The 20775-nt window shown below is 42.4% G+C and overlaps 1 protein-coding gene across 4 annotated transcripts in view; it reads left to right on the forward strand.

Annotated features, from left to right (window-relative positions):
• ABCF3 (ATP binding cassette subfamily F member 3) overlaps nucleotides 1–20538 on the forward strand; it is a 28719-nt gene extending 8181 nt beyond the window's left edge. For 2 of the 4 annotated variants that reach the window (XM_036017765.1, XM_028504424.2), the window contains 7 exons: nucleotides 104–148; nucleotides 232–364; nucleotides 1179–1267; nucleotides 1367–1458; nucleotides 1641–1773; nucleotides 1892–1979; nucleotides 2071–4062. In XM_036017765.1, coding sequence (XP_035873658.1) covers nucleotides 104–148; nucleotides 232–364; nucleotides 1179–1267; nucleotides 1367–1458; nucleotides 1641–1773; nucleotides 1892–1979; nucleotides 2071–2229 — 739 coding nt within the window. In that variant the 3' untranslated portion in view covers nucleotides 2230–4062. Of the gene's footprint in view, nucleotides 1–103; nucleotides 149–231; nucleotides 365–1178; nucleotides 1268–1366; nucleotides 1459–1640; nucleotides 1774–1891; nucleotides 1980–2070; nucleotides 8878–20514 lie in introns of those variants that run through there. The other 2 variants (XM_028504420.2, XM_036017763.1) reach the window with 2 other exon arrangements.
• The last annotated feature ends 237 nt before the right edge of the window (nucleotides 20539–20775 follow it).

Raw genomic sequence — 20775 nt, forward strand, 5'->3', positions numbered from 1 at the left:
TATCTGGGTGGTGGGGGTACAGGCTTTCTCTCAGTTTTCTCTAAATGTATATTACTTGTGGTAGAATAAATACAAATGATTAGAGTGCCCTCTCTCTCCTCAGGCCAGAGCTGAAACCTGTGGACAAGGAGTTGGAAGTAGTGTTGAAGTGAGTACTGGGCCAAGGGGCTGGTGTAAAGTGCTTGTTTCTGGCCATCCCCGTGCTCTTCACCCCCACCTCCTCTCCCGCAGGTTCCCTGATGGGTTTGAGAAGTTCTCACCACCAATTTTACAACTTGATGAGGTGGATTTCTACTATGAACCTAAACACATCATCTTCAGCCGTCTCTCCGTGTCTGCTGATCTTGAGTCCCGCATCTGTGTGGTATGGTTGCAATGTTTCTGTTCCATGAGCTGAAACTCTTCCCCCTCTCCCTGCAATACATGCTGTGGATTAGCCCAGATCCTTGGGCTATGGTGGGAAGAGGCTACACTGGAGCAGCATCAGAGCCTGTGCCAAGGATTTTGCTATGCTTATACTGTCCCCACCCTCCAGCCTCACAGGGCTGCCCTGCAGAGATGAGAGCCTGCCATGCCATGTGGTATTTTATGAATACTTGAAGCAATATTTTATCTTACTGGTCTTAGCTCTCAGTTTTCTCAAACCATGGAGCATAGAGGAGAAAGCATGGGCTTCAGGGTCAGACTTCAGATCCTGAGTCTGCTGTTTCCTAGCTTCGTTACTAAACAGTTTTCTCAATTAAAATGGTGATAGCATCTACCTCACTTGGTTATTGGAAGAATTAAGTTACTAGCACTTAGTAGGTAGTCAGGTATTAGATTCTCTTTACATCTTGCTACTTCATTATTCTTTTTAGGTTTTTTTAATGATTATTTTTAGAGAGAGAAACATCTACATTTGAGAGAAACATCATTTGGTTGCCTCTTACATGCCTCCAACTAGGGACCTGGCCCGCAACCCAGGCATGTGCCCTGACAGGAAATCGAACCAGTGATCTTTTGGTTTGCAGGCCGGTGCTCAATCCACTGAGACACACCAGCCAGGGCTGTTTAGTTTCTTAAAAATCCTTTAGTTGTTGAAAAAGTCATTGGGACTATCCAAGTCCAATCAATCCTCATTTCCTTCTTTTCTGTGCCCCATACATATACACTCTTTAAAGTTCTCATGTTTCTTATAGGTTGGGGAAAATGGGGCTGGGAAGTCTACCATGCTGAAGCTGCTTATGGGGGACCTAACACCTATTCGGGGTATCAGACACGCTCACAGGTAGGGTCCCCACCTCCACTCTCTGTCACACACTTGTAGTTACATTCTTTATGGTCATTACTTTTCATCCCCTCTTCCACCTTTTTTATCTCCTTGCAGGAATCTGAAGATTGGCTATTTCAGCCAACACCATGTGGAACAACTGGACCTGAATGTCAGTGCTGTGGAACTGCTGTCACGCAAGTTTCCCGGTGTGTTAGGGATTGGAGTTGAGGAAGGAGGGCCAGGGCAGCCACCTACAGTTAGGCCTGTCTTGGGGAGGTGCTGAACAGCCACCCCAAGCCTAGGTATAAGGACATGGGCATTTGGAGTTGGGGCTGGGGGAAGAGGGAAGGGAGAGAGTTGGGCCATGATGGGATGGTACCTATTCCAGGACGGCCTGAGGAGGAGTACCGTCACCAGCTGGGCCGGTATGGCATCTCTGGAGAACTGGCTATGCGCCCTGTTGCCAGCTTGTCTGGGGGCCAGAAGAGCCGGGTAGCCTTTGCTCAGATGACCATGCTCTGGTGAGGCCACATTTTCTAAAGTTTCTAGTAGAAAATGATTCTCTTTTCTTTGTATCAGAGGAGTTCATGTTTCTCCCACCCCCCATAACTGCCTGCCTTGCTGCATTCTGCCTTCCAGCCCCAACTTCTACATCCTGGATGAACCCACAAACCACCTGGATATGGAGACAATTGAGGCTCTGGGCCGCGCTCTCAACAGTTTCAGGGTCAGTGTGCCTTCATCCTGCTCACTCCTCCCCAGACTTCAGTGCCCCTTAGGGCCTTCCCCCCGAGTGCCTCTGGTCTCCTGTTTTTCAGGGTGGCGTGATTCTGGTGTCCCACAATGAGCGCTTCATCAGACTGGTGTGCCGGGAGTTGTGGGTGTGCGAAGGAGGTGGCGTCACCCGGGTCGAGGGGGGCTTTGACCAATACCGTGCCCTTCTCCAGGAACAGTTCCGCCGTGAGGGCTTTCTCTAGGCCCAATAGGCTGAGGACTGCCCAGGACATGGACTGGTCTCTCAGACCCCTGGGCCACCATGTAGGCAACCATCTCCAGGCCATGAACCTCCCCTGACTTGGGGAACAGCCTTATCCCAAAATCTCTCCTTTTGACTGGAGCATTCTCTCCACAATCCAGGGAGCCCCACCTAAGGGTCTGTGAGGACTGGCCTTCTAAGTGGAAGGGGTGGGGGGGTGCCCTCTGGGGTTATAGATTCCCCACTGCCCCAGGTCTGACTGGGCCCCAAGTGGCTGCTGTGTAAATTAAATCTTCCTGCCTCATCTCTGCTGTTCCCTGGTTGGGCTGCGGTATGTTAAGGGGTGTGGGCTCTCTGATTTGACATTTTCTTATGACACTTGTATCAGTCACAAGGAGGAAGTTGTATCACCAGCCTTGTCCCTGGAAGGAGACATCAGTAAGCCACTGGGGCTGGGAGGTCACCTGCCTGACCTTGCAGTGGGCTGTGTTGTTGGAATGAAAGGCAGTGTGTTACATTGCTGTGGTGCTGGTCCCAATAGTATGGGCTCAGCCCCAGCTGAAGGGGTCTCGGATTCTGCCATCCCAGCCTCACTGCTTGGTAGAGTAAACTGAATCTGTAATCCTGTGGCTTTACACATGGTTTGTCAACTGCTTTCTCCTGTGGTCTCTGGCCCAGGTTCACCCTATATCTCTGATACAGACCTTCAGAAGGGGATGAAGAGAAATTGTCTTTGTCAGTGTTTTGCATGAGTGGTTTCATTTATTTGTGTTCTAACCATGTAGGAGTGGCCTAGGAAGTAAGGAATTGAAAATGTGGTCCAATGGGAATAGAGCACTTTCTTTTCAAATTAAGCAGCCTTTAAGGGAGAGTGTTTAACAGATAATACGATTATAAATATTGGTTTTTGAGGGCTAGCTGCTATATGAAATTGCTATTCAGAAAACACTAACATAGAGGCATTGTTTTGCTCTTGATAGTGGAGAAACCAGTCAGCAGAAGGAACTTGCTGGCTTCTTAGAGAACTATAGTCACAAAGCTCAGCCAAGGAATTTTAACTCAGCTGCTAAGAATATTATGGTATAGGTAGCTGGGAGAGAGTGATGTGTTTTGGAGTAAAGGAAAATAAAGGCAGGAAGGCTCTTGCTTTGCCCGCAGAACAAGCAGTGTTGGATGGATGAAGCCAGCAGTAGAGCCACTAATCGGCCTGCCTCTGAGGAGGCAGCCTCCCTCACTCCCTTTCAGCAGCCCAGAGGAAATGTCCTTCCAGCTGTGTCTGTGGCTGTGTGCATTTTCACACTCTGAAGAGCCTTCTCAGAGTCTCCATTACTTTCTGCCAACCCCAGCCCGGCAGATGGGCCAGCTGGGAGCCATCTGGTATGTAATATGTGTTTACCTGTTTGCCAGGCTCTCAGCCCCTTCACAATTCACAAGCTTGTGAATCTTCATATGAGTTCTCCCAACTCCTTAGAGTTGGTGGGAGTACAACTAAAGGGTTCTGTGACACAGAATCTGCTGCTTTTAGAGGTAGGTGACTTGGTACAAAGAGCTTTGGAGGTGTGTCTAAGATCAAGTCCCAGTGTCATTACTGGTGATAGAAGGGGTCATCAGAGTAAGAAATATTAGCTGAGTAGGAAATCACTTAACCTTTTTGAACACCTCTTGCTTGATTTCTTTGTAGGATTGTATTGAGGATTAGCTGACAAGCACATAATACAAAAGCACTCACAAAGTGATTCTTGTGTGACCGGGCTATGATTTGAAGGAGTATAGTGGGAAAAGTAAATCTCTTCTGAGTGACTCCAGAGACAGACAAATTTAGGCTCAAAGGGAGGAAAACTTGGAATAGTTGAGGCTGCCTTCTGAGAGTGAGTTCCCAGTCTCTGCGACTGTTCGGCCCTTCCCGGCTCTAGAGAGAGGATCTCTTTCAGCTTGGCTTCCCATTTCATGTTTCTGTGAACAATATGGGAAGAGTCTGTATATATGACAATATAGGCCTACACTGCAGGCGTTCAGAAAATTGGGATGAATGAATTGTAGCAGCTGAGAAAGACTATAATAAGTGTAGGGGGAATTATTGGAGGTTAGAGGAAGGGAGTTGTCAGAAAATAATTGTCTTGAGAGAACATTCAGACAATGTCAGCTCCGTTCCAGAAAGCACAGGGCAGAGAGGAGAGGAATCTGACATGGGAGGTTCGGAAGCCACCCTTGTTCACTACAGACTGCTCATTGCAGCAGCCACACCTTTTGTGCTGTGGAGGGCCTATCTGACCCCAGCCATTGGGAAGCTGGTCCTTCCACAGCTGCAGATGCTAAAGCTGCCCTGCTGTCATCAGGCCTTAAAGCCGAGGAGCCAGCCAGGTTGAAAGTCCTTGGTTCACAGGATCTGCATTGACTTCCTGGCCTCCCTGACCTGCTGGCCTTCTCAGGCACCCTGGCTGGTCTCCAGTGGGAGACAGTGTAGAGGCGTTGTGGGTCCTTTAGTACCAGTTTACAAGGCACTCAAAGATGCCACTCAGAATGGTTGGTCTCAGTGTGCTATTACTATCTAGAGATTTATTGGCCATAGCCAAAATTTTGCAGAGTTCTTAATGGTTTGTAGGCAAATTTAGCATAAAATAGGAGAGATGCCTTTTACCCTTGCTGCCCATGCCCCAGCCTAGTTTGTCATTTTTTTTTTTAAGATTTTGTTTATTTTTAGAGAGGGGAAGGGAGGGAGAAAGGGAGAGAAACATCAGTGTATGGTTGCCTCTTGTGAGCCCCCAAATGGGGATCTGGTCCTACAACCCAGGCATGTACTCTGACTGGGAATTAAACCAACAACCCCTTGGTTCACAGTCTGGCATTCAATCCACTGAGCCATACCAGCCAGGGTGTAGTTGTCATTTTAGAATGTAGCATTCTAGTAAAAGCCATTCCCTAGGTCCGGGTCTAGCCCACCTACAGATGCAAACCAAAAACAGCTTGGTCAGCATCAGCAGCTCCCTGTTCTGCATCAGCCTCAAAGGGGCCTACCAGGCTGGGTTCACAGCCTGGCTGAAGGGCCTCTATGGGTCCCTGAATCAGGAGTTATGGACTCCCCTCAACCCCACCCCCTTCCAGGTAGGCTTCGTTGTACCTTGTGCTTCCCCCATTATGAGCTGCTTGCCATTATTAAAGTTGTAGATCCCACTTTGCCTTGATGGCCTATAACGCCAGACATGGCTTACTCACCTGTGTGTCTTCTGTGCCTGCCACAGGTGAAGAGATCAGCATGCAAGGTGTTTATTGGAGTTGCTCCTGGGACCAACACCAGGATTGAGCAGAGGGGGAAGTTTAACAGCCATGAAGGCCTCCATCAGCCCCACATTCTGGAGCTGCGTAGCCCTGCAGAGTTGTCCTGAGTTGAGGCAATGGCTCAGGCAGGCCCTTGTGTTGCTGAGTTGATCAGTCTTTGAATACCGGCTGCTACCAGAAAGAGATGTGAAGTTGAGAAGAAGTTTTCAGTGGAGGCCATTTCCCCAAAGGGGCTAGAGCAGCTGAAAATTTTCTGCCATCAGCACTCTCAGGAGCTAGGGCAGTAGTCCTTCACTCCTGAAAGAAGGAGGTCTGGGCAGCTCGTGACAGCATCTACTAGAGTGCCTAGCATGTAGACAGGTGCTCAATAAAATGCTTGAGAAATAAGTGTTTTGGGGAAATAATTTGAGGAAAAGTGAAGAATGATACTGGAGAGAGCAAGAGATAAGGCCATAACCAAAATGCAGTCCTAAAGGGCATGGGGTCCACATGGTGCAGGTGGAGACGAGGGAGGGCTCGGCAAGGAGTGGTCCAGGGAAGGACTCCTTTTTCTGGGCCTTTTTTGTTGTTAGGCCTCTCCTCATTTCCTTTCATGACAGTACTAAGGAAATAATGACAGTAAATATTTATTGAGCTCTTATTGTGTAGTAGGCATTGTTGTAAGTCCTTTATCTGCACTAACTCAGTCAATCTTCACAACCCTATTCTCACTTTATAGATGAAAAAACAGGAAGTTGACATAGCAGGTGGCAGGACTAGGACTCAGGCCAGCCTGGTTCTGGAGTGCAGCTCTTAACTCCTGCTATACTACCTGCTGCTCTGTACTAACTCCTACTGTGATCTGCTCAATAGTTGGAGTTTGTCCATTCCATCTCTTAAAACTCATCATCCCATGGGGCATGGGTGGGAGGTAGGGGGTTTGGACAGGATTCTCTCGGGGGAGCACACTGATGAGTAGGAGTACCTGGCATAGGCTGATGCACTGGGTGCTCAGTGAAGCTGTTTGTTAAATTAATGACTAAAAACACGTGGTATAGTGAAAAAGTCATGTGCTGGCATCAGCCCAGCTCTACCACTAATGGCATCTTGGGCAAGTCAACCTCTCCCAAGTAAATTATCCTTACCCATAAAGTGGGCATAACACAATTTGTCTTGCCTTCTACTTTAGGTAGTTGGGAGGGTTAAATGAGACAAAGCCCTGTGTAAGCTAAATAAAATCTTATGTAAACTGTAAAGAGCTGTGGATCCAAAGGGTGTCATTTCATGGAGTGATAGAGCAGCAGCCTGGGGCCTTCTCTGGAGACACACACTTGCACATGTGCACACAGATATTCCAGGCTGTCATCAAGATGATTGCCCCAGGAGGACCACCCACAGCCCGCATCTGCAGAGCCAGGCATCAGGAAGTGTACGTGCAGGAACACAGTGTGAGACGCCTGGCACCTGCTGAGTTGCATGGGGTAAGGCAGAAATCATGCAATTTAAGCCCATTCTAATAATATGTATAGGTTATGCCCTGTCAGTAATTCTAGGTTTCTCTTTTCTTTATGTTAAATAAATGGGTGGTTTGAAAGTGATTTCTGCTTTACTGCATATAGAGAGGCCTTTGAAACCCTAAATTAGAATAAATATTTGTCAACCCATGCTACAGCATTTTTAACACAGAAATGCTTTCTCAAATGCTCACTTTTGGTCATGTCTTCCGCATAGTCTGGTGTTAAGATGCTCCTGATGAATTATTCTCATTTTATAGAACTGGAGCTTGAGGCAGAATGGTGGTAGGTGTCTTGCTTAGGTTCAGATAACTCTGCATGCAGAGAGGGGACAAGAACCAAGGTGTCTGGGTCCCCAGGCTTCTCAGACCTCTCCAGATCACTGTTCCCAACTTTGTTCCACATTTATTCATACAGTGGGTGACATTCTCATGTCACACATGCCCATGAGTATGCTCAGGGTCATGTTACCGTCTGTCCTTTTAGGGAAGTACTTTGAACCTGGAATGAGGAAATGACTGAATCTGATTTAACTTGTTTTTAGCTTGTAAATTAAGGAACCAACTGTGGCGTCAGAAAGAAAGAAATTTGAGTCTGAATTCTGTTAGGTAGTATCTGTGTGATATTAGAGGCAAATTAAGCCTCTTAATGCCTCAGTGTCCAGGTCTGTAAAATGAGAATAATAATGGTCCTTACACTGTAGGGTTATGGTGAATATTAAACAAGATAATAGAAACAAAACCCAGTATGCTTCCTAGTAGTTCCATAAATGTTAACCATTTCAGTGATTATTAGTATTCATTGCAACCTTCACTGTTTCATTAATTTTTAGTGAGACAGTTTGATTCCCTGTGGTTGAAAACTAATGTATTTAGTCACAATGCCTCTGCCAAAATGACAGGTGCCCACACCTACTTTTTAAAGTCTGCCTGATCCAAGTTGCCTAAAGGAGGGACGTGTCAATCCACAGTGCCCATCCCAGCACTGCCCAGAAGGGTAGCCTGGAGGCTGCTTCAAACCCCAAAGTTTCTAATTAGAGGCTTTCCTGTGGAAATGAATGGGTCAAGCAGGCATTTAGAGTGTGGTACGCTCAAAGTTCTAATCAAAGTTCTAATCGTGGCACTAATCTCCTTGTTTTGATTCCATGTTCATGAAGCGATCCCTTTAGGGCCTCCCTTGGAGGTGGCCTATTAGGGAAAATATGGCCAAAGCCTGAACCCTGGGCCTGGACAGGGGTAGCCACCCTGCCTGGCCCCACCACTTACTAGTTCAGTGCCCTGGACCTAGTTCTGTAATGTCTTAAAAGTACAATTTCCCTCTGGATAAGATGGGATGCTAATTTGCATAAGGTTATTGAAAGGATTAAGAGATACACAGGGATGGGAGGAATGCCTCCCAAGGAAGGTGAGTTCCTGTTAAAAACCCTAATGTTCTGCAAAGGCTGGGGGAGGGGGGTAGGGCGGGGAGCAGTCAGGGGTATCTGGCTTTCCCAAACGTGGTAGGAAGACGAGATACCATGGGGGAGAGAAGGTAAGAGAAAAGATGCATGTGTCCTGAGTTTGGAACACCTCAGCGAAGGAGGTAAGGGACCAGTGCCAGTTTCCCAAAGGTGGGGTGTCTAAAGGACATTTAAGAATGGTGGCAGTCTATTCTTTGATTTGAAGTTATTTGTACTTCTGAGGTGCAAAACCCTCTTCCAGTTACAGTATCTCAAATCTTTAATAAAGTCACATACTAGTGATTTATGTTGCTTTTATTTCTGCTTTTTGAAATCAAGGAAGGGGCTGGATCAGTGCAGTGTGGGACAGATGAAATAAGGAAGCAGGAGTTTTGAGCCAGAGGGCATCCCTTGGCTGACTTGATCATAAGAATGAAAAAAATGCCCAACTGCTGTGAATTTGCAGAAAACTTAGAACTAAGGCTTTAATACTAACAAGTACATGACTTTACCTGTATTTTCAGACTTATTTGGACTCTAGTGTGATTGTTGCACTTTTTGTTATTCAGATTAACTTGGACCTATTGCTTTAAGTTTAGAACCACTTTGCCTGATAAAGTGTCTCAAGGTTGACGAAAAACATAATAGACATATTACATGAAAAATAATGTATTGCTAAATATGTTTACGTTATGCTTCTCACTCTCATGGTTTAGGCTAGGCTAAAGATACACATTTAAACAACATAGCTCCATTCATTTGTAAAGTTCTGAGGGCTCATCTGCTGGTTGCTGGCAGGAGGCCTCAGTTCCTCACCATGTGAACCTCCCCCAGAGTTTCTTGAGTGTGCTCACGGCATGGTGCCAGGCTTCCTCAGAGCAGGTCATCCAAAAAAGCCACGTGCCTTTTGTGACCCAGTCTTATAAAGCCCCCTACTCCCATCACTCCCACCACATTCTGTTGTTAAGAAGCAACTCATATAGCCCACACTCAAGGGCAGGGCAGTTGGGCTCCACTTTTTCAGAGGACAGTATTAAGGAATTTGTGGTCTTACTTTACAACCACTACAATTGACATTGTGGTTTAAAGTTCAGGCTTGGTGAAAACTGAGATATATATAGATATATAGATACATATATTCTCCATATCAACTGTCCGTGTGTATGTGTGCCTTGATTCACAGATTCAGTATGTATAATTGCATTTTATAGCTGTGGTACCCTTGCTGTTTTGTATTTGCCTTCAAACTTAGCATATTTATTTCAAAAACTTTCTTTTTTGTAATCGTTATTATGGTTTTCATTCTTAAAAATCTGTATGAGCCCTGGCCAGTATGGCTCAGTGGATTGAGCACCGGCCTGTGAACCAGGGGATCATTGGTTTGATTCCCAGTCAGGGCACATGCCTGGGTTGCTGGCCAGGTCCCTGGTTGGAGGTGTATGAGAAGCAGCCAATTGATACTCCTCTCTTACATTGATGTTTCTCTCCCTGTCTTACTCCCTCCCTTCCTTTCTCTCTGAAAATAAATATTTTAAAAAATTTGTATGAGCACATGTACCATAGCTTGTTTAAACATCCTATTTTTAGCCATTTGGGTTGCTTCTGAATTTTTACTATTATGAATAAATGCTACAATGAACATGTGCATTCACATTATCTAAGTTTTCAATTAGTAACATAGGAATTGGAATATTTATACCAAAGAGCTGTAATGTGTATAAAGCACCTGATACAGAGCTTTTCATACAATAGATACAAAATAAATGGTGGCCCCTATGTTATCAAAACATAATCATACTGACTTGGAACTTTCTTTTGTGTACATGCAAAGATTTTCAAGAGAGAAAAAAGAAGCAAGGAAACCTTACAGAGTCTGAAAGGATGTATCGAGGCTGCAGTTATTCATTAAAGAACCGATGTAGTTCTTTGCACTTAGTATTCTCATTCACACATTTTATAAACTTTCTTGAACTTTTTTTCTCTCATATAGAGTAGCTTTATTTTTCTGCAATATCTTAGAATTCTTGTGTAGATAAGTTATCATGCTAGGAATTTTGATACCAACTATCTATCATCTCTGTCTACGTATCTCTCAGTATTGTATTTCCTAAAGCCTGTTGAGTATTGGAGATTTTGTGCTTCCGAGGCAGTGAAAACATAGACAAATTTTGTGCAGCAAAATGCATTGAACTGCATAGAAAAGGCAAAATTACCCACAACTCAAAGGACAGTTAAACTTATAGAAAAGGCTATATACAAATCAAGGTAGACAGTGTCAGAAAAGTAAAAAGAAATTAGGGCAATTCCTGCTAAAGGAAGAAGGGAAGGAGCATAGGCTGTCTCCAGGTAACTTACTTTGTTTAAAAAAAGTCCTTCCTCACCCTGGCCAGTGTGGCTCAGTGGGTTGGGTGGTATCCTGCAAATTGAGAGATGGCCGGTTCTATTTCCAGTCAGGGCACATGCCTGGGTTGTGGGCTCTGCTCCGTCTCCAGGTTGGGGGTGCTTGCCGAGGGTGGCCAGTTGATATTTCTCGCTCACATCAATATTTTTCTCCTCTTCCTCCCTTCCCCTTTCTCTAAATTAAAATAAAAATATTATTTTTAAAGTCCTTCCAAAATAATCTCCTCTTTCTCCTTCTGGGTTCTCATGGCTATTTGCTTCCACCCCCTTGGAGTGCTGGCCGCATTCTGCCTTAAAATGAGCATCTGTTGCATCAAAGTTGCAGGACAAGGGATTCATCCCAGAATCCCTCGTGGGGCCACCATGAAGCCAGACACAATAATGACACTCAGAAAAGTTTGTGGAATTTTCAGGCCCATAGCTTCACTTCACTGGAGAGCCCATAGCAAGTCTTTGTACAATGTGGTGGTGTGTGTAGTTCTTTTGGTTGGAACACCTGGTGATGCTCAGTTGGGAGCCAAAATGTGGTGGGGCACTGTTTGGACATCCCTTGTCAACGAGGTCAAGATGTAGTTGTCCATTTCTGTTGCTATAGTAAGGCTTAATCTTGAACTTAAAAAAAATCATGCTGTATATGTTGCGGCATAAATTTTAAACTTTATTATGAAAATTGCAAACATGTACAAGAATAGAAAAACAGAATAAAGAACCCCTATATACACATTACCAGGCTTCAACAATTATCCTTCACAGTTCTGGTTAATCTTACTTCATCCACACCACCATACTGTCTGCCCTGTGAATCCTGCTTTTGTCTCCACCACTTGCCACCCCATCCCTGCAACAGAATAATACATATATTAGTGTTACATACTCTCATCAGGAAGAATATATAATGTTTCATTGTGATTTTGTGAGAATTTTGATATTTATAACAGAATAAGCTTCAGTTTTTCTTTTCCCCTCATTTTCTTTGCAGTTTATAAAAAACTTTCTTATAGCGTTATGCAGTGTATAATGTCATTATACATACAGCCATTTTTAGGTAATCATGATTATACTACACAAATCAACATACTGTAGAGATGTAATTTTCTTGCAAGAAGTAAAATTCTCTTTAAAAATAGACTTTTTTTTTTTATTTTATTTCAATCATTGTTCAAGTACAGTTTTCTCCCCCCTACTCCCGTTCCAAAATAGACTTTTTTAAAGGCAGTTTTAGATTCACAGCAAAATTAAGGGAAATGTACATGGATTTCTTATGTACCCCCAATCTCTACACGTGCATAGCCTCCCCTATTGTCAACACCCCCTACCAGAGTGGTAGATTTGTTACAATTGATGAACCTATATTGACACGTTATCACCCAAAGTCCATAGTTTACACTAGGGCTCACTCTTGGTGTCATACATTCTGTGGATTTGGACAAATGTGTGACATGTATCCACCATTATAGCATCATACAGAGTCATTTCATTGCCCTAAAAGTGCTCTTAAACTTTCAAAAAATTCAAAAGTATTCTTGCCCTGACCAGTATGACTCAGAGGGGTGGGTGTCATCCTGCAAAGCCAAAAGTCACCAGTTCAATTCCCAGTCAGGGCACATGGCTGGGCTGAGGATTCTGAGGGGCACATGGGAGAGGCAGCTGATCCATGTTTCTCTCTCACGTTGATGTTTTTCTCCCTCTCCTTCCCTACCCCTCGCTCTAAAAATAAAACCTTTTTTTTAAAAAAGTATTAAATATAAAGTATTATTCTTGCCCTGGTCAGATGGCTTAGGAGCATCGTCCGGAACACCAAAAGGTTGGAGGGTTAATTCCCAGTCAGGGCACACACCTGGGTTGCAGGTTTGATTCTCAGTGGTGGCGCATATGTGAGACAGCTGACCAATGTTTCTGTCCCTCCACTGTCCTCACACACCTTCCCCTCTCAAAATCAATAAATGTATCCTTAAACTTGAGGGAGGATTTAAAAAAGAAACAAAAATGTATATTAAATCAAGGGTGATGGAACATAAATTGGCTACTTGTAAATGGTTCGCGGGTGGGTGGGCTTCTTTGCAGCAAATTTTCTGTACACTTGAGATTGTTTCAAATGTTAAAAATATTTTTAAAGTATAAAAGTAATGCATGAGTGTTGTAAGAAGTTGAAGAATGCAAATAAATATAGAACCGCCTTCTTCCCAACTCTAGTCCCCCCTTCCCTAAAGAAACCATTATTATCAGGTTTATCGTTATCTTTCCAAACCTCATCTGTATTCATGTGACCAGATGAATCTGTAAATTGATACATATGGGAACACCTTTTCTCATTGTGCCAGCTACTAACTTTCTCCTTAGTGTCCTTCACTAAAAAGAAATTTTTATAACATTTTACTTTAAAATAATTTCAGACTTAGAGAAATGTGTCAGAATATTACAAAGAATTCTGCTCTTCCCTTCAGCCAGATTCCCTAAATGTTAATATCTTGCCACATTTGCTTCATCATTCTCTGTGTCTTTGTTTTCCCCCAAACTGTGAGAGTAAGTTGTAGACATAAGGTTCCTTTAATTCTAAATACCTCAATATGTTGTTTTTACTCATTCTAATTTATTTTTCAAAGATTTTATTTATTTTTAAAGATTTTATTTATTTACTTTTAGAGAGAGAAGGGAGGGAGAAAGAGAGAGAGAGAGAAATATCAATGTGTGGTTGCTGGGGGTCATGGCCCGCAACCCAGGCATGTGCCCTGACTGGGAATCGAACCTGCGACACTTTGGTTCGCAGCTCGCACTCAATCCACTGAGCTACACCAGCCAGGGCAAGATTTTATTTATTTTTAAATCTTTAAAGATCTTATTTATTTACTTTCAGAGACAGGGGAAGGGAGGGAGAAGGGGAGGGAGAGAAACATCAGTATGTGGTTGCCTCTTGAGGCCCCCTCACTGAGGACCTGGCCTGCAACCCAGGCATGTGCCTTGACTGGGAATCGAACCAGTGACCCTTTGGTCTGCAGGCGGGCACTCAATCCACTGAGCCACACCAGCTAGGGCTGCTGCTGTTTTTCTTAAGCACAAGGACTTTCCTTATATAACCACAGTACAATTATCAAAATCAGGAAATACACATTGAAACAGTATTATTATCTAATCTATAGAGTTTATCTAATTTTTGTCAATTGTACCACCCATTTCTTTTATAGAAGAAAATTTATCTAAGATCACACCAAATTGTATTTCGTTGTCCTGACTCTTTAGCTTCCAGTAATCTGGAACAGTCCTTTGGGCTTTATCTTTCATGCCCTTAACATTTTGGAAGGGTACAGGACATTCATTTTGCAGAATATCCCTCAATTTGGGTTAGTCTGGTGTTTCCTCATAATTAGATTCTGCTGTGCATTTTTGGCAGGAATATCACATAAGTGAAGCTGTGCCTTCTCTGTGCCTCTGATCAGGTCCCATGTGATGTCAATTTGTCCCATTACTGGCGGTGGTAGCTTTGATTACTTGGTTAAGGTGGTGTCTGCCAGGTTTCTACGCTGTAAATCGCTGTTTTTTCCCTTTGTAATTAACAAGTGCCTTGTGGAGAAACCATACTTAATTTTTATGTACCGTATTTTTAGGACTATAAAATGCACCGGACCAAAAGATGCACCTAGGTTTTAGAGGAGGAAAATAGGAAAGAAAATTCTGAAGCAAAAAATGTGGTAAAATATTTAATAACCTATGACCCCACTCCACCACTGCCCCACCCCCAGCGAGCCAGGTAAGCTACATTCGTACTATAAGACGCACCCCACTTTCCTCCTAAATTTGGGGGAAAGTGCATCCTATAGTCTGAAAATATGGTAATCAAAATCATCCATGTTTTGCAACAAGGATTTATTCTTTTGAAGTGTTTCAGTCCTTCTCCACCACCAGTAAGTGACAGGTTTTCTGCAACATTGTTTTTTTTTTATTGAATTTACTGGGGTGATATTGGTTAATAAAATTATACAGGTTTCAAGTATACAATTCTGTAATACATCAGTTGTATATTGTGTGTTCACCACCCAAAATTTAAATTTCCTTCTGTCACCATTTGTCCCCCCTTTACCCTCTTCTACCTCCTTCCACCCCCTTTTCCCTCTGGAAATCACCACACTGTTGTCTGTGTCTGTGAGCTTTTGTTTTCTTTGCTGAATCCCTTCACCTTTTCCACCTGCTTTCACCTGCAAGGCCCCATCCCTCTGTCAGCTGTCAGTCTGTTTTCTATCTCTGAGTCTGTTTCTGTTTTGTTAGTTTATTTTGTTCATTAGATTCCACATATAAGTGAGATCATATGGTATTTGTCTTTCTCTAACTGACTGACTTCATTCATTATTTTTCTATTAATTGTATAGGTTTTTTAAATTGAAGTTCAATCCATCTAAAATTCACCCTGTGTATGTTGTATAGGAACACAGTCTTCACCTTTCTCCACACAGTGAACCGGTTTTTCCAGCATTACTTACTTAACAACCTATCCCTTCTTTAGTGATGGTGGTACCACATTTATTGCACATTATGTTTTTGTTTATATTATATTAATTATATTAATTATATTATGTTATATACGTGGTTCGTATTCTCTGTTGATCTATTTGTTCTTGTACCAGTACCATATCTGGCAGGGTAAGCACTACTCTTTATTATTATTATTATTTTACATATTGACTTTGCTAATTTTGGAACTTTATTGCTGTATAAATACTGGGGTAAATTTACTGCATTTTGGAAAATCCCCACAGGATTTTAATTGGGATTGTGGTGAATGTATAGATTAACTGGGGAAAAAATAACATTGTTATTAAGCCATTCCATTCAAGATAGTGGAATATCAATCATTTCCATCTTATTATTAATGCCATCTATCATGTTCTTTATTTTAACTGTAGTTTCCATACCTAAGAGGTCCACAGTCACTTCCTGAAAACACTTGGGGCCACATATTTTTCAGAATTTAGAATATTTCCAACTTAGAGTACAGTAATGCTCTAATAATGCAACACTGTGTATTATGTCACAGGGCCTGTGGAATCCAAAACTGTCCTGAAATCAAACACATCCACACTCCTGCCGCAAAATAGATCAATATTGACAATGAATGGGGGAACTGCATACTATATGTGGCTTGTGATCACTCATTTTTTTTTTAAGATTTTATTTATTTTTAGAGAGAGGGAGGGAGGGAGAGAAACATCAATGTGTGGTTACCTCTCATGTACCCCACCTCCACTGGGGACCTGGCCCGAGAAACCCAGGCATGTGCCCTGACTGGGAATTGAACCAGTGACCCTTTGGTTTGCAGGTTGGCGCTCAATCCACTGAGCCATTCCAGCCAGGGCAATAGTTCAGATTTTGGTATTAAATGAATAGTGTCCTGAAACATTTTTTTAAATGCTAGTATTTGAGCCCTGGCTGGCGTGGCTTAGTGGACTGAGCATCAGCCTGAGAATCAAAGGGTTGCCAGTTCAATTCCCAGTCAGGGCACATGCCTGGGTTGCAGGCCAGGTCTTCAGTTGGGGATGTGTGAGAGGCAACCACACATCAATGTTTCTCTCCCTCTCTTTCTCCCTTCCTTCCCGTCTCTCCAAAAATAAATAAATAAAATCTTTTTAAAAAGTAAAATAAAAAATAAATGCTAGGATTTGAGATTTTTTTCTGTTGTTTTGTTATCTTAATTTGGAGTATCCCTAAGATATTTTGATCAGTAGTCCCACTTGGTTATTTGCTTTTTGTTTTTTATTTTTAAAGGTTTTATTTATTTATTTTTAGAGAGAGGCCTAGGGAGGGAGAAAGAGAGGAAAAGAAACGTCAGTCAGTTGCCTCTCATATGCACCCCAACTGGGGATCTGGCCCACAGCTCGGGTGTGCCCCACCTGACCCGGAATTGAACCAGCAACCTCTTGGTTCAGGCCAGCGCTCAGTCCACTGAGCCACACCGGCCAGGGCTGCTTTTTAAATATTTTTTAAAAACATTACTGACACCTTCTTTTCTCTCCTTACTTATTTAGCAAAATTTATTTTAAATTCCTGATCTCTCTGTACGAATACTTTGAATATTTCTACTTTAGAAAGCATATGTTGTCTAGTTTATTGTCTTTCCCTTGGACCCCACTAGGTGTCTGGTTAGTTTGGCCTGGGAGCTCCTATTCCCCTGAGGGTACCAGCCATTCTGCCTGGCTAGGGGTGTTGGGAAAGGTGTGAAGGCCCACTCTAGTTCACATCCCGGTGAGTTCAAGGGAAGGGGAAGGAAAGAACCCTAGGGCAGAGGGTACAAAGTATAATTGATCACTCCCTGTTTGCTGCCACCCACCAAGAAGTTTAAACCTTTTCAGGTCTTAGGGAGAAACCAGAGGGAAGGAGGTAACTGACCTGCTCTGGGGTTTTGGAAAGAAGGAAGGAAGGAAAGAGTGACTGCCAAGGTGATCCAGCTACCTTCTCATCACTGCCTCTCCTGCCAGGAGTTTTGTACTACCTGATATTATCTCTAGAGAACTCTGATAATTGCTTATTTTTATAAAAATGAAGTCACATCATTCTGCAGTTTGCTCTTTTTCTTTTATCAATGCACCTAAGTAGAACCCATTTTTTTTGGCATAACACGATGTTCTATGGTATGAACACACCATCACTTACTCAACAGTTCTCCTTTCGGTGGATGTTCAGGTTGTTTCCCTCTTTTTTTATTCCTCTTGTCCCTAAAACAGGTTTATTTGTATCCTTGACCGTGTTCCCTTAAACACTCAAGTATTTATTTCTATAGGAAACTTCTCCAGTGTATGGTGGAAGGAATATAGAAAATAGTGGTTACTTCTAGGAGTGGGACAGAGGAAAAAAGAAAGAATGGCTTTTTACTTTCCACTGAACACCTTTTGAAACTTCACATCCTAACTATCCATTAATCTTTTTTTTTTTAAAGATTTTATTTATTTTTCGAAAGGGAAGGGAGGGAGAGAGAGAGAGAGAGAAAGAGAGAGAGATATCAATGTGCGGTTGCTGGGGGTCATGGCCTGCAACCCAGGCATGTGCCCTGACTGGGAATCGAACCTGCGACACTTTGGTTCACAGCCCATGCTCAATCCACTGAGCTTTGCCAGCCAGGGCCATTAATCTTATAATATTAAAAATATTATAGTCACATATTGTAACAGTATGACTGTACTTAATGCCACAGAACTGTGCACTTAAAATGCTGAAGGTGGTAAATTTTGTTATGTATACTTTGCCACAATTTAAAAAAATAGAAAGATATAATTAAATTGAAATAAACACTGTGCGATCACATCATTCCCTAGCTTAAAAGCCCTCAAATGACTTTCCACTTGTTTTCAAATACATTTGGAAATCCTTAACAAGACTCTAAACCCTGAACAATGCAGTAACTACACAGAACTTTCCTTTATTCCTTGGAAGGCTCCAAGCTTTCTCCTCATAGCTTCTGCACACACTGTTCCCTCTGCTGGAAACCTCCTCTCCCATCCTCTCAGCTAATTCTTACTCCTTCATTTCTCATTGTTCAGAGTGGGGCCTTCTCCCAAGATGGGCAAATTCCCTAATTGTGATGATTGTGTAGAAAAATGCAATTTCTTGTAGCCACCATCATAAACTGAAAAATGAATAATAAAAAGATCTAAACAAATGGAGAAACATACCACATTGAATTAGAACATTCAATATAGTTGACTGCGGGCTGCGAACCAAAGTGTCACAGGTTTGATTCCCAGTCAGGCCACATCCCTGGGTTGCAGGCCACGGCCCCCAGCAACTGCACATTGATGTTTTTCTCTCTCTCTCTTTCCCTCCCTTCCCTCTCTAAAATAAATAAATAAAAATCTAAAAAAAAAGATTCAATATAGTAAAGATGTCCCCAAATTGGTAGGTTTAATGCAATTCCTATCACTATCCCAGCAAGATTTCTTGTAGATACAGACAAGATTACTCTAAATTTATGTGGAAAGGCACAGGAACTGGAATAACAAAAACAATTTTGAAAATAAGAATAAAGTGGGAAGAATCACTCTACACAACTTCATGTCATCTTACATATCTTGTGTGTCCTCAGTAATCAAGGCTGTTTGGTATTGGCAGGAGGACAGACACACAGACCAATGGAACAGAATCAAGAGTCTGGAAATAGCCCTGTACAAGTAACCAACTGGTTTTTGACAAAAGGTGCAAAAGCAGTTCAATGGAGGAAGGATAGTCTTTTCAACAAATGGTGCTGGAGCGATTGAGTATCCATAGAGGGAGAAAACAAAACAAAACAAAACCTTGACCCAAATTATTTTGACGTATAAAAATTATTTCAAATGAATCAAAATTACATAAAAATTATTTCAAATGAATTAAAAAATTAAATGTAAAACTATAAAACTTTTAGAAGCTAACATAAGAAAATCTTTGGGATTTAGGGCTCAGTGAAAGGTTCTTAAAATGATACCAAAAGCATGACCCATAAAAGGAAAACACAATAAATTGAGGTTTTGATGTGTTGGTAAGATGTTAAAAAAACAGAACCCTTGTATGTTGCTGGTAGGAATGTAAACTTTTTCAGCTGGCATGGAAAACCTTGATAAGTTAAACAGAGAATTACCATATGACCTAGCAACACCCACTCCTGGGTGTGCACCCAGAAGAACTGAGTAGGTGTTCAAACAAAAAGTGGCACACGAAGGGTCAGAGGAACTCTATTCACAAGAGCCAAGAGGTGGGAAATACCAAGGTTTGCAAACTGATGATGGATAAACAAAAGCAGTGCATCTGTGCAACGGCATATTGTTCAGCCAAGAAAAGGGAATAAAATACTGATATATACTGCACCATAGATGAACCTCAGAAACATTATGCTAAGTGAAAGAAGCCAGACACAAAGGCCACATAGTGTAGGATCTGTGTGAAATATGCAAAATAAGGAAGTCTATAGAGACAGAAAGCATATGAGTGATTTCTAGAAGCTGAGAGGAGGGGGGAATGGAGGGTGACTTTTTAATTGATACTGGGTTTCCTTTTGGGGTGATGAAAATGTTCTAGAACTGGATAGTAGTGATGGTGGCACAACACTTTGAACATATTAAATGTCGTTAATGGTAAATTTTATTAGTATTTGACCACAATAAGAACAGTGCATTTTATTGTATATAAAGTATGCCTCAGTAAAACTGGCACAAAATAGTACAGTAATTGGGGCATTAATGGATGCTAACACTTGTAGGCAAGATTTTGCTGAAGATTGGATAGTTACATAGGCTCAAACTATCTCCCCACAAATGTACTTATTTAATTACAAAAAGAAAGAACAGCATTACAGGGGAAAAACCTGGCAATCTTACTTGTGATATAATTCACTTCACGTGTCAACTTGGAAGGTGGTTTTGGATGAGAGTAACATTTAAATTAGTGACCTATAATTAAGCAGACTGTTCTCCATAACAGGGGTGGGTATCATCCAATCAGTTGAAGACCTGAGTAGAATAAAAAGACCAGCCCCTGGTGTGGCTCAGTGGATTGAGCACCAGCCTGAGAACCAAAAGGTCGCTGGTTGGATTCCCAGTCAGGGCACATGGCTGGGTTTTGGGTCAGGTCCCTGGCTGGGGGTGTGCCAGAGGCAACCAATTGAGGTTCCTCTCACACATCAATGTTTCTCTCCCTCTTTCTTTCTCCCTCCCCCTCTCTCTAGAAATGAATAAATAAAATCTTAAGAGTAATAATAAGCCCTGGCTGGCACAGCTCAGTGGATTGTGCACGGGCTGCAAACCAAAGCATCACAGGTTCGATTCCCAGTCAGGGCACATGCCTGAGTTGCACCCCAGCAACCGCACATTGATGTTTCTCTCTCTTTCTCCCTCCCTTCCCTCTATAAAAATAAATAAATAAAATCTTTTAAAAAAGAGAATAATAGTAATAAAAAAAAGACCAGTCTCTCCAGCAAGAGGGCATT

The sequence above is a fragment of the Phyllostomus discolor genome, chromosome 2 (assembly GCF_004126475.2).
Source record: "Phyllostomus discolor isolate MPI-MPIP mPhyDis1 chromosome 2, mPhyDis1.pri.v3, whole genome shotgun sequence".
In the NCBI taxonomy this organism is placed as follows: domain Eukaryota; kingdom Metazoa; phylum Chordata; class Mammalia; order Chiroptera; family Phyllostomidae; genus Phyllostomus; species Phyllostomus discolor.